Source organism: Schistocerca nitens, chromosome 9 (assembly GCF_023898315.1).
Source record: "Schistocerca nitens isolate TAMUIC-IGC-003100 chromosome 9, iqSchNite1.1, whole genome shotgun sequence".
Lineage (NCBI taxonomy): Eukaryota > Metazoa > Arthropoda > Insecta > Orthoptera > Acrididae > Schistocerca > Schistocerca nitens.
In genome coordinates, this window is record NC_064622.1 from 225,362,951 (window position 1) to 225,376,850 (window position 13,900).

The 13,900-nt window shown below is 39.3% G+C and overlaps 1 protein-coding gene across 1 annotated transcript in view; it reads left to right on the forward strand.

Annotated features, from left to right (window-relative positions):
* Nucleotides 1-13,900, forward strand: part of LOC126203586 (uncharacterized) — a 149,786-nt gene that overhangs the window by 117,702 nt on the left and 18,184 nt on the right. Inside the window, exon 2 of the mRNA XM_049937947.1 lies at nucleotides 11,056-11,136. Coding sequence (XP_049793904.1) covers nucleotides 11,056-11,136 — 81 coding nt within the window. The remainder of the gene's footprint in view (nucleotides 1-11,055; nucleotides 11,137-13,900) is intronic.

The window sequence follows — 13,900 nt, forward strand, 5'->3', positions numbered from 1 at the left end:
ACTTGAAAACATGTGCTACAATAATATCCGTGGTATCTACTATCTAATACTAAGATACGAAACAGATATTATAACTGTACACGCTTTGTTTCTAGACATATAGAATGAATTGTAATTTTCTTATTTCATACTTGGTTATTTCTTTGCGCTCTGCCTGATGGTTGCTGTACTCAATGCTGATTCGTATTCTAAATTTCTCATCTATATATTTAAGTATGTACACCGCCGGAAAAAGATGCAACACCCTGAAGGACAAACCCATGTTATTATTTTATGGACAAGTGAGGTGGCAGATGGCTCAATGGTTCACCATTGAAGGACCACACGACAACAAATTCAGGGCAAGTGAAGCACATGTGTCTCAGAAAAAGGTGCCCAAACAGTCACATCAATGCACAGTGTAGCCACCCCCCCTTCCCCCTCCACCACTGCGTCGGCAACTCAAGCGTGTAGGCTCAAGTGCAAATGATCATAAAGATGCCGAATGGCATCCTGCGATAGATTGTCCCAAGCATCTTTCGCCTTTTGTTACAATTCGACAATGGTTCTTGCAGGCTCTGGACAACGATTAAGTTCACGCTTCATCATGTCCCATACATTTTCAACTGGCGAGAGATCTGGTGACCGTGATGTTCAGCGCAGTGCTTGAACAACACGAAGAGCACATTGCCTTGCAGCAGCCGTATATGGATGTGCATTATCCTGCTGAAGAAACACATCTCTTTCCTGTGGTAGAGCTGGCAGGAACACAGGGGTCTTCAGTGTAGTGGGCATTGGTTACTTTATCCTGCAGAAACACCAGATTTGACATTGAGTTGTAACTGATGGCTTCCACACCATGAAGCCACGGATGGGACATGTGTGTTGTGAGAAAATGAACTCTGGACTAGACAACTCACCAGATCTATGCCGTACACATGTACGTCCATCGATCACATACAGACAGAACCTACTATTATCATGAAGTCAACAGAGCGTCATTCCATTCTCCAGCAACTGTTTTATGACGCCAGATAACCATGCTTGGCAGTGTCGGACATCTGTGGTAACCTGGCCACAGGCACAGGTGACCTTAATCCTGCTGCAAACAGACGGTTCCAAATGACGCCTGATGACATAGCAGGTGCAATATGTGTCCAGATTTCGTCCCTGGATGATGTTCGGCCAGCCACCGTTCCTTGCACAATGTGTCAATTTTGACGTGCACCTGTTCTACACTGATGTCCAGAATCAGGTCTACAAATGTGGGAATGTTCTACAGACTCCTGTTGAAAGCAGCGTCACACCACAGATAAATTGCGCCCAACATGTCCTGCAAACCGTGGATACGTTCCATCCTGTTCCTGCACGCTCACAATGCGACCCCGCTCTGAAACCGTTAAACAGGAGTACAAACTCGTCGGTGGTGCATGGTTGTACCCAAGAATGAGTGTTGTTAACGCTCTTCACCTCTAAATGCAGCTCAGAGGATGCACAGACAGGCTTCCCGAGCGCCATCTGATTGCCAATGACCGTAACAAATGAATCACAATTACTACGACCCCTCAGAATTCGCATACTACTGAGGACAGTCCTTGATGGTTTTACATTTTCTTTCCAGAAGTGTATATTACAATTACTACAGTGTAGAGTACACACATTTTAAATATCTGATATTTTTCTCAACCATCACATCAACACTACTGGCCATTAAAATTGCTACACCAAGAAGAAATGCAGATGATAAACGGGTATTCATTGGACAAATATATTATACTAGAACTGACATGTGATTACATTTTCACGCAATTTGCGTGCATAGATCCTGAGAAATCAGTACCCAGAGTAACCAACTCTGGCCGTAATAACAGCCTTGATACGCCTGGGCATTGAGTCAAACAGAGCTTGGATGGCGTGTTCAGGCACAGCTGCCCATGCTGCTTCAAGCAGCTTCAACACGATACCACAGTTCATCAAGAGCAGTGACTGGCGTATTGTGACGAGCCAGTTGCTCGGCCACCATTGACCAGACGTTTTCAGTTGGTGAAAGATCTGGAGAATGTGTTGGCCAGGGCAGCATTCGAACATTTTCTGTATCCAGAAAGGCCCGTACAGGATCTGCAACATGCGGTCGTGCATTATCCTGCTGAAATGTAGGGTTTCGCAGGGATCGAATGAAGGGTAGAGCCACGGGTCGTAACACATCTGAACTGTAACGACCACTGTTCAAAGTGCCATCAATGCGAACAAGAGGTGACCGAGACGTGTAACCAATGGCACCACATACCATCACGCCGGGTGATACGCTAGTATGGCGATGACGAATATACGCTTCCAATGTGCGTTCACCGCGATGTCGCCGAACACGGATGCTACCAACATGATGCTACCATCATGATGCTGTAAACAGAACCTGGATTCATCCGAAAAAATTACGTTTTGCCATTCGTGCACCCAGATTCGTCGTTGAGTACACCATCGCAAGCGCTCCTGTCTGTGATTCAGCGTCAAGGGTAACCGCAGCCATGGTCTCCGAGCTGATAGTCCATGCTGCTGCAAACGTCGTCGAACTGTTCGTGCAGTTGGTTGTTGTCTTGCAAACGTCCCCATCTGTTGACTCAGGGATCGAGACGTGGCTGCACGATCCGTTACAGCCATGCGGATAAGATGCGTCATCTCGACTGCTAGTGATACGAGGCCGTTGGGATCAAGCACGGCGTTCCGTATTACCCTCCTGCACCCACCGATTCCATATTCTGCTAACAGTCATTGGATCTCGACCAACGCGAGCAGCAATGTCGCGATACGATAAACCGCAATCGCGATAGGCTACAATCCGACGTTTATCAAAGTCGGAAATGTGATGGTACGCATTTCTCCTCCTTACACGAGGCATCACAACAACGTTCCACCAGGCAACGCCGGTCAACTGCTGTTTGTGTATGAGAAATCGGTTGGAAACTTCCCTCATGTGAGCACGTTGTAGGTGTCGCCACCGGTGCCAACCTTGTGTGAATGCTCTGAAAAGCTAATCATTTGCACATCACAGCATCTTCTTCCTGTCTGTTAAATTTCACGTCTGTAGCACGTCATCTTCGTGGTGGAGCAATTTTAATGGCCAATAGTGTATCTTAATCATTTTTTTACAAAATGTAAATACAAAAACATTAGTTTCTAAGCAGTCGGAGGCCTCATTTAGTTTCACCGCCCGGTCTCCGAAGGGCTTAATCCACCACTGTGAGTAACAGCTGACAATATTTTTATTCCAGGTCTAAGACGGTGATATCGATTGTAAAGCTGTTTTTAGCAACACAGAAGGTACACAAAGTCTGTTCAAAATATACTAAACGTTGATTTATTCACGTAAACGAGAGAAACGGAACAGCGCCTTCCAGCAGAGATGCATTGGGGCCAGTGACCTCTAGGCAGATGTTACTAGCTGGGGACACTGACCAAAATGCAACGGTTTTTCCCCGTGCGGAATAATGTAACTAAGTAATATATATTGCTTTGTTATTGTAACGAAATTCTGGGTCACCTTCTGCAATTACACAGCTTCACTTTCGTCTTCTCTTTTATACAACAGAAACTCTTAGCTGTCTAGAATTCAGCTTAGGTTACACAATAAAAGGAATGTTCAACTGTCTGGAATGCAGGAGGTTGGCGTAGGTTATCTTTAGTCCGAAATATTCCTAAAAATTATTAATAAAATGATATTTATTTAATATGAAGAAATACTCAACGTAAATTATGCTTTTTCTTGTGAGTGTTCGGTACAATTAGACGTTTCAAATTATGACAGATCCTCTAAAGCATTAAATTCCTGTCACTCTGCCTCTGAGTGATGCCTACATAGAGTCCAGAATTGGCCAAGGGTGCCTAAGTCTTGGAGACGATAGACGAACACTGCAGCTTGGACACTCGGCAGTAACTGGAGGCTGTACATGACCCGAGGCACTGAAGAGAATTGTCCACCAGAACTCATTGCTCCAATATTTAATGAGGCGTTGACCAACCACTATCCACATATGTGATGCTCTTTGGTTGTCAGCTGCGACCCCTGCCGGACATCGGTACAGTTCGTAAAGCCAGCCCATACAGCTACTGTACTATGACAAAAAATTGTCGAGATCAGCCTTATAATAGGTAAGCACATCCATACAGATGGTCTTTCTTGGCTCTTTAGGGTCTTCTGTTGGGCAGTGAGGAACTCTTCAGGCACACACATTTGAGTACCCCAACTGGTGGACGAGTGTGTCTGCAATCAGCAGAGATGTCCACTTTTGCAGCGAGGCCTTTGTGATCTATTGACCACCTTGAATGAAAGTGTCTCCACATTCCACCGTTACAGGAGTCACATCTGTGTACAGCCAGCCGGTGTGTGCAAGATCAGATAGTTTTGCGTAACCTTGTTGCAATGATGACAGGTGCTTTGCCCAACGACTTTCTGTGCTTTTGTTTCCTGGTAGATCTCTGTAAACAAGCGCCTATGAATATCTGCAATGCTCTGGTTTTCGGTCTAAAGAAGCTCAATGACAACTCCCTGCTTGCAATACATCTTTGTCACAGATGCCATTTTGAAGACCACACATAGTGCCGCCACCAATCGAAACTTCATAGCACTATAGGGGCTGAACCAGGAATCTTCCACGATGTTCCACAACAAATTCAACATTTTTTTTACTAAAATTGACCGAGAAACGCCTCCCGTAATTTTCTGTGCCTTACCGCTCCAGTATTAAAGCATGGGTGACAACGGGATTGCTCTATGAGTGGCTGTTGCGTCCAAAAAAAGACAAGAAATCCTCTCCTTCTTGGCAGTTGCACAGTTCACAATAAACCATCAGCTCTATATAGTAATAAAGTACATGTTTTTCCTGCTAATACAATTTAAAAATTGCAACTGCATGACCTGGGTACAATTCAGAATTTTAAATCTTCATATCACAAATAAGTTGTGGTGATGGCACTGAAAAGCACTGAAGATGATCAACGCCCCAACATAAGTTTTGGAAGTGACTACCATGGCCGATAAAACATGGAAGAATGTTACCCAGATGACAATTTCGATACGTGTCAAGAAATGTGTAAGCCTATTAAGCAAGCAGCCACAGAAATATCTGCAATGACAGCAGAGTGGTGAATTGGACTCAGATTTCCATAATACCTGGGGCCTTCTTCACGACTAAGGAGAAAATGTGACAAAAGATGATTTCATACATTTTGTTGATCATATGGAAGTCTGTGATGCCCTGTTGCTACGTAAAAATTCCTTCAGTCAATTGTTGGCAAGAATGAAGATAATAAAGGAGAAAAAGAAGGAGAAACAGAGCGAATTTCACCTGTGACTTCTTTTGAAGTCTTCATTGGATATATTGTGCACGCACATCCTTAGAGCAAAAGTATATGTACCTTTGACTTTAGTCACAGTGGAAAATGTGTTCCACCAAGTACACTGCAGTAAAAAAAAAGATGACTGTGTTCTTTCCAAAATAAAACTGAAATTGTCTTGTGTATTTTTGGGAATTTGTGTGTTGACATCAATAAAAATTAATAAAACTGATTAACAAAATAAACTTCCTTTTGAGTTTAACAGTTGCTTTGTAAAGAAATATAAATGTTATTGAAACTAAAGTACCGATGATATCTGTTAACTTTAATTTTGGAGTAGATACCTTTGCTTTGACTTTTTCTTGATTCCTCCCAGATTGCTCAAACTGTCATTAAACTGAACTCTCAATTTGTGATCTCAACTAAGCATTTTCAGAAGTGAAACATTCCTAACTTGTGAATGCTGGCCCTCAGAAGCTAGTTATAGAATTTTGCATCTAGCTTTAATCTGTTTTTTAAACAGTTTTTAGGTGATAGACACAACACTGCATTTAGTTGACACCCTTTTACATTTATTTTCACTCCTGATAGCATGATGATCAGCTTGTCTATAAGAATTCATGAAGAACATTAATCGCAGGTTAGCACTTCCGGTAGCATTCTGACAGTGGCAGTACTTTTACAGTAGATTTTTACAAGTGGATTCTGATTCTATGAGTCACGCCAGCTCAAAGAACTTTTTACAAAGATATTCATATTCGCACTGAATGACATATAAATGTGAATGCTGTGATGTTAATCAGATGATTACAGGGTGCAAACTCACTCAATTATTGCCTCGAGGTTCTATATAGGTATAGATGACAGTATGAATATTTAGTGAAATCAGTAACTATTTATTAGTTTATAATAATACAAAGGTCAACTCAAATCAAGTTTAGTGTGGATGTCAGTCTAGTGAACCAGGCAATAATTTGGTTCAAATGTTTATCAGGCAACTGTAAAATTACGAAAGTTACATCAAATATTTGTTATCACCAAGCTTCATGTAAAATTAAAAGGTTCACAACGTTCCTAATTTATTTGGTTTCTTAATTAATTCATTAATCTGGTAACCAAATTTATTTTTCAAGTCAGTAAAATTAGAGCAACAAGAATGACATCAGTCCTTAAAATTAAAAGAACTCAAAGGTCAAAATAGCAAAAGTATCTTCTGGGAAGTGGAAGTTATAACTACAAATAACTTTTTCAGTATAAAGTTTTGTGGTGAAAATTAAATGTTTTCTAAAAGGAGTAACTGTAGGGCTTTATTTTTCAAACAATTAGCTAATTGCTCTTTGGAAATCTTAACTCCATATGTTCTACAGAGGTTGAAAATGCTAAACAGCCATTTAAATACTCTGTTTGCAGATAAACTAATTCTCATGTTGTTGGAAATCTCAGAGGTGAATAATAAAAAATAAAGTTTTGTAAATGTTTTCCTAATTTAGAAATTACTCATTTCACATAAGTATAGCATGTGCCTCACATACACACTGATAATAAAAAGAAATAAAACAATTGTGTATTTAAGAAGTACAATTTTAGCAAGTGGAGGCAGTCTTACAGTAACCAAAACTTAAATGTTTAAGGTAGTTGAAACTTACACTGATAAATATATTGAGATCTTTGATAATGATGTGTTACTACAAGATACAAATCAATTATTTGAACGAAAACAATCAATTTTTGACAGAATAATTTAACTGGATGGACAAGAAATCTACTCACCAAGCAAAAGAAGGTTGCAAATAGGCAAGCTATCAGAGCCAATGGCTCTTTCTTCAGGCAGAAGGGTTCAAGGGGAAGGAAGAGGGGTGAAGGAAAAGGACTGGCTATGACAAAGGGTAGATTTCAGGAAAGTCACCCAGAACCACGGGTCAGGGGAGACTTACCACATGGGATGAGATGGAAAGACTGGCTGCTGGGGACTGTATCGAATGAGATTTGAAAACTGGGATGTTAAAGATGGAAGACAGGGTAATAAGAGTGAAAAGCTATGTACATTGTACAGGGGGGGCGGGGGGGGGGGGGGCAGTGAAAAATAGTTGGGTAAGAGAATGAGAATGAAACATGTATGGAACTAAAATGGGGTGAAGAAAAATGTAGTTACTGCAAAGAAATGCTGATACAGAAGAAATTAATGTAAATTAAGGCCAGGTGGGTGGCAAGAAACTAGTTCCCACCTGCGAAGTTCTGAGAAACTGGTGTCTGGGGCAAGAATCCAGATGGGGCATGTGGTGAAACAAGTTCTGAGGTCACAATTGTCATATTGTAGAGCATGCTCTGCAACAGGATCTTGTCAGTGTGTATACTGGCAACACACAGTATCCTGACAATTCTGACCTCAGCACCTGTTTCACTGCTCATGCCATCTGGATTCTTGCCCCAGACACCAGTTTCACAGAACTCTGCAGTTAACTTTATTAATGAATGCTTTGTATTTTCCATTTGAGTCAGAAGTATTGTCAGCATCTATCCAGGTCATTTCTTTGAGCAAATTCCTGAATTTCTCAATTTTCAACTTATTTATTACCTTCCTGTGCTAATATTTAATAGATTTTACATCTTGACAAGTTTCAACTCTTAACACAGGGTAATTTACTATTCGTTTTGTGGCATGACTTTTTCCCCTAGATTTGTCCACAAAGATATTATCAATAGCACTCTCAGAGCATTTACATATCCTAGATACAAAGTTCATAGTAGGAACTAAACTGAATGATTGTGTTACTGATTGCAATAATTGTTCACTAACAGAGCTGTTCAATAAATCCACATTCAGATCACCAGCAACCACTATTTTCTTGTTTTTTACCATGAGATGGGACAACAGAGCTTCCATCCTTTTTATGAACAGGTTAAAATTTCCTGAAGGTGATCTGTATATACCTACTATTATAAACGACTTATTATGAAATACTACTTCTGCTGCACAAGCTTCTAAGTGCTGCTCTGAGCAAAATTTATTAATATCAATACTCTTGAAATCAAAACAGTTTCTGACAAATGTTACAACCCCTCCTTTCTCCATATTTTCTCTATAGAAGTAAGAAGCTAACTGGAAACATTTAACACATCTATACCAATGATCACATGATGACAGTATCATGGTCCAACTTCATGTTGTTCACATATATACACATCATCATCTGATGTGAAACAAAAAAAAACTGTAATCACTGAGGACTGAACCCTAAAACTTGATATTTTTAGCCATTTACCTGTGTAGCCCCCATACCACACTCATCTTGATCTGCTACTCAGAACATACATGAAGAAGAGAATTGTTCCTCACTGATACAGGGTGTACAACTTTGCTTCCACCGTTTGCCGATAGGTGGCGACAACGGTGAGAAGCGGTCAAAAGAAATAGATAGCAGATGTCAGGCAGTTAGCTTGGACCTCAGTCAACATAACCTCATTCAAACTTTAGTCGATTTGTGTCTGCATCATAAAGTTGTTCTTGATTGAAAATATCCATTTATGAGCCTAATTCTTGTCATTTGTGGGAAGTGTTACTGCTTTGTTTCAATGAAGAAAACAACAGCTGAGTCTCATCAAATGCTCTCAAGTATGTATGGTAAGGACGCTATTAGTGAAATAATGTGTCGTGAGTGATTTCAACACTTCCAGAATGGTGATTTTAACCTCGTAGACTGGCATAGTGGTGGAAGAGAGTATGTTTTTGAAGATGCAGAATTGGAGACATTGCTGAGTGAAGACTCACGTCAAACTCAAGAAGAATTGGCATGATTAGTGGGAGTGACACAGCAAGCCATTTCAAACCATCTCAAGGCTATGGGCATGATTCAGAAAGAAGGAACTTGGATCCCATGTGAGCTGAAATCAAGAGACGTTGAATTTCATTTGTGTATTTGTGATTAGTTGCTTCAGAGGCAAAAACGGAAGGGATTTGTGCATTGCATTGTGACAGGCACAAAAAATGGGTTCATTACAATAACCCTAAACTCAAAAAATCATGGGGGTATCCCAGCCAGGCTTCCATGTTGATGGTCAAACCGAATATTCATGGCTCCAAGATTTGGTGGGAAAAGCTAGATGCCGTGTACTGTGAGGTGTTAAAACCAAGTGAAACAGTCACAGGTGTTTGTTATCGAATGAAATTAATGCGTTTGAGCAGAGCATTAAAAGACAAACAGCCGCAATACAGTGAGAGGCATGATAAAGTGATATTGCAGCATGACAATGCTCAAACCCCCCGTTGCAAAAGAGGTCGAAACATACTTGGAAACATTAAAATGGGAAGTCCTACCCAACTCGCTGTATTCTCCAGACATTGCTCCCTCTGACTATCACTTGTTTGGATCAATGGTGCATGGCCTGGCTGACCAACACTTCCGATCTTATGAAGAAGTCACAAATTCGTGGATCGCTTCAAAAGACGAACAATTTTTTCGCCACAGGATTTGTGCACTGCCCGAAAGATGGGAGAAAGTAGTGACCAGCATTGGAAAATACTTTGAAGGATACATGTGTAATCAATTTGTTTTATTAAAGCTTCAAATGTTGGGGAAAAAATGGTGGAAGCGAAGTTGTATACCTCATACATCTACATACCATTGCACCTTTATGGCTTACAGCTGATACTGAAAGAATGTCCCAAGAAGTAATTTTAAATACCAAGTTATTAACATAACTTGGAAACAGTGATTTTAAATATGAATGGAGAAAAGTGTGTGTATATGTCCACTACACTGACTGTCATGTATTTACTATTTATTTTTAATATATTTTGTGCCTTAATGTCATGTTTTGTGGAAAAGTGAATTATTTTTCCCCCTCTGTTGGTCTCATTATGTGTGCACCACACGTGTATATGTATTTTTTTAACTTTTTCTTTTCTTTGTGTATTGTGCCCTCCTGTCATGAACATACATAGCTGTTTTATATGCAAAATATATAAATATGTATCACTTGATGGACTAAATGCAACATAAATTTCTCTTGCTGCTTCACAAACAAATAAGTACAAGGAAAAAATTATAAGATTACACAAAGAACAAAATAAATTTCTGACAAAGAACAAAATAAATTTCTAACATTTTAGAAATAACAGAAAAAGCTGAAACAGACATCATCAGAAAATGTTTACATGTGTCTTTATTTTTCTGCTAACTAAAAAGCAAAACAACGCTAGGAGTTGAGTAATTTTGTGAGCTGTTGAAGGTCACAGGAAAAAAATTGAATGAATGTCAGAACAAAGACATTGCTTCAGTGAGTCAAATAATACAAATGGTCAAAAGGGTTCTTTAATAGTACTGTTAATGGTTTCTGCATTGTGTTTCACAGAATATGTTAACATGAACACTTTATTTTTATGAGTGCCTTACTTGGCGTTTACTGCCTTTCTTTTACCAGTGGATCAAAGGTGCACAGCTTCATCGCAGTGCCTGTGCATTTGCAATGTCACACATTCACTTCCCAGTTAGATGAGGTGAAGAGGAAATAACAGTGTATCCATGGCTAGCTGGACCAGGACTATGGACTTTAACAGCTATTAAAGAACTTTTTTTAGCAATAAAACCAAAACAAGGAAGTCTCACTTGCAGGATGTCAATGAACATTGGTTATTGGTACACTAACCATAAGATGTAAGAAATTTAAAGTTATTTAAACTTCCTCTCTAGCTTCTTTTCCAGTTCTTGTGATATAATGCTTTATAACAGTATCTCTCTGTTTCAGGTTCTGATGCACTGATTATTCCCCAGGAGCTACCGTCAATATTGTCACTAATTTATTCCAACCTTCCTCCACTGAAAAAAGGTAAATATCAATGCACTTTAGCCTAAAGTTATTGATCCAAATGGATTTATCTTTGAAAAAATCTTGATTTCTCATACTTTTATTTTGTACTTTGCCTGCATTTTAAATACTAATGCATGTGTGTTAATATATCATACTTACTGCTTTCTTTAAATTAGCAAGTACAGTTGTTCACAAGAAGAAGAGCAAATTCTAAGAGGTGAGTGAGGAGTGGAGCAAGTAAACTCTTTCCACCAACTCCCAGCATAGAGGCTCCTGAGGGGAGAGGGGCAGAGCTAGTGGAACAAGCTATGCTAACATCAACCATTGCTGGCAAAAAAAAATTTCATTCACATGCTGTTTGCACTCCAGGTGGCACTGATAGTATTATCTATTAGCCTCCACCAAACAGCTGCCAACTGATACATATAGTGTGTCTACAAAAAGTAAAATTGAGACTGGGCCACAACAAAAGCTTACGAGATTAGTGAAACAGAAATTGGTAGATTCATGTTTAATGATGTTGCTTGTGGTTACTAATTCCATATCAGTTTTCATAGACAGTTCAGAACTGAAAAGAACCAGTAGTAAAACTTACACTGCGGCAATAAAAAGAGAATGAGTAAATTGCCGTTTTGAGAACTGTGGCTGTAATACTGTAAGGTTTGTAACTGAAACAACAACCAGCCACTAGTATGGTTTAAAAAGGTTTCTTTGATTACAATAAACCTTTGTAAATTATAATTGCAGCTGGTTACTGTTTCAGTTATAAGCCCCATACAGTGAATAAAATTTTGAACATTTATTCACTTATGTAATGCCAAATTGTGTGTACACTCAAATCTCCATGACTAAGTTTCTTGTACTCATGTCCCTACATGGCAATAGAGGATTACAAGTAGGTAAACTATCAAAGCAAAGCATAAATACAATGCTGCTTCTGCAGTAATAATCCTACAAGATTCTATCACTGAAATGTGTTAAGTAAGCCCACATCCTCTTAGAAAACACTGAAAAATTATTAATGTGAGATGCATGAAGGAAGTTTGCCATCTGTGTATGGCACATTATTGTTGCTACTGCCCAGTTCAGCATTACTGATATTAATATCATTTCATCTATTGCAAGTTTGAAGACACTGCCATGCCTCCAGTAATTTTCTCCCAGTTGCTGGATCTTCCAGCTGTACTCTTCCCCGTCATAAGCAGTTACCAATAGAAGGCATTCACTTGCAATCTTAAGCAGATTGTCTTTGAACAAGTCCCCTTAAATGAGGCACTCCCTAAACAACTGATTTATTGTTGCCCATGCCAGTTATACTGCATTCAAATCACAATTACAGAGTGGCAAGCAGAAAACTATGTGGAATCAATCACATATGTTTTTTAGCAGGTCTATGTTCTTGAATTAAAGTGAACAGAGCCTGCTTCTTCATGCTCTCTCAATACAGACATCATGCCTGCTTTGCAGCCATTCCAACATCGTTACTTTGATATACCATGTGGTTGTTTTGACCACCTGTCTCTTATGGTATCTAGCCTTGTCCATCACAGTGACTGACATCATAGGAAAATTTGGGAGAAGCATACTTGCAAACCATCTATTAAAGTTTCCAGAATTGATTTGACTGTGGTAATCATCTTTTGTGGTTTTAGTCCAGAACTTTAGGTAGGCCTCACTGACAAATTCCTTCCTCAGTCCAACACTTCCAATAACAAGTCTATGAGTGCAGCTTTCACATGCCACAATGCTGACATCATCATCCTTCTCCCAACATTGCCAGCTGCCATATTACTGTCTATCGAAGTTTCATCCAGATAGAATATTTCTGTGACTTCTTTCATGACACGTATGATTTCTACAATGAAACACGACTGCTAGTCAATAATGTCTCCTTGGTCCAGCAGTCAGGTCCCCATATTCTGCAATTTCTTCCATGTGAATACCATGGACAACAAAATATTCCACAGAGGTGTAATGGCCCAAGTCCATCAGATGTTTTCCTTGTGTATTGATAAAAGTTTCCACAGCCTGGGCAGTCTTCCATTTTGTCTGAAGACACCCTTGTCAAAGTTATCCAACTAGATTTTCCCAGTAGATGGTAGCCTAAATGAAAGAGAATAAAAAAAGAAAGTGGAGTTCAGTATTATGCAGAATGTGTAGTTACAAGAAACAAGGAAAGGTCCCAAGAGGGAGGATCTACTTTTTGAAACCAGTTATACAGTAGTGTAGGTTGTGGTCCCAGATATCACATGATGCAGGCACAATTAATGGAATAAAAATAATTGATGGCAGTCATTCCTATAACAAAAGGCTCTGTAGTCAGGGTGACCATACATATTGGAAAACAAAAAATTGATTCATCTGTATGAAAAACCTTTTCTCTTGGACTCACAATAAAAGTCCAATATAAAAGGATTTTCATACAGCTGAAGTGATTTTGTATGTTCCATGATACATTTCTATTGCAATAAAAAAAACATGTCTGACATGTGATAGAACTTATGTCCACTGCCTTCAGCACTCAAACCAAGTATTTTTGCCACTAAGAAACATGATCAGATAAAAGTCGACTGACTCCTACTAACTTCTGCTGATTCAGAACTAGGGAGCCCTTCCTCTTATCTTTGTGAACAATCTGTAAGTATCATAATGAGATCTGTAATCTTAAATTAAGCTTCAAATTTGGCAACATGACTTCTTTCAAAAAGAGAAGAATAGTGTCTAATAACAGGTAGTGGAGGGTAAATTTAACAAGATAGATCATAAGAATATCCCTCAAAAT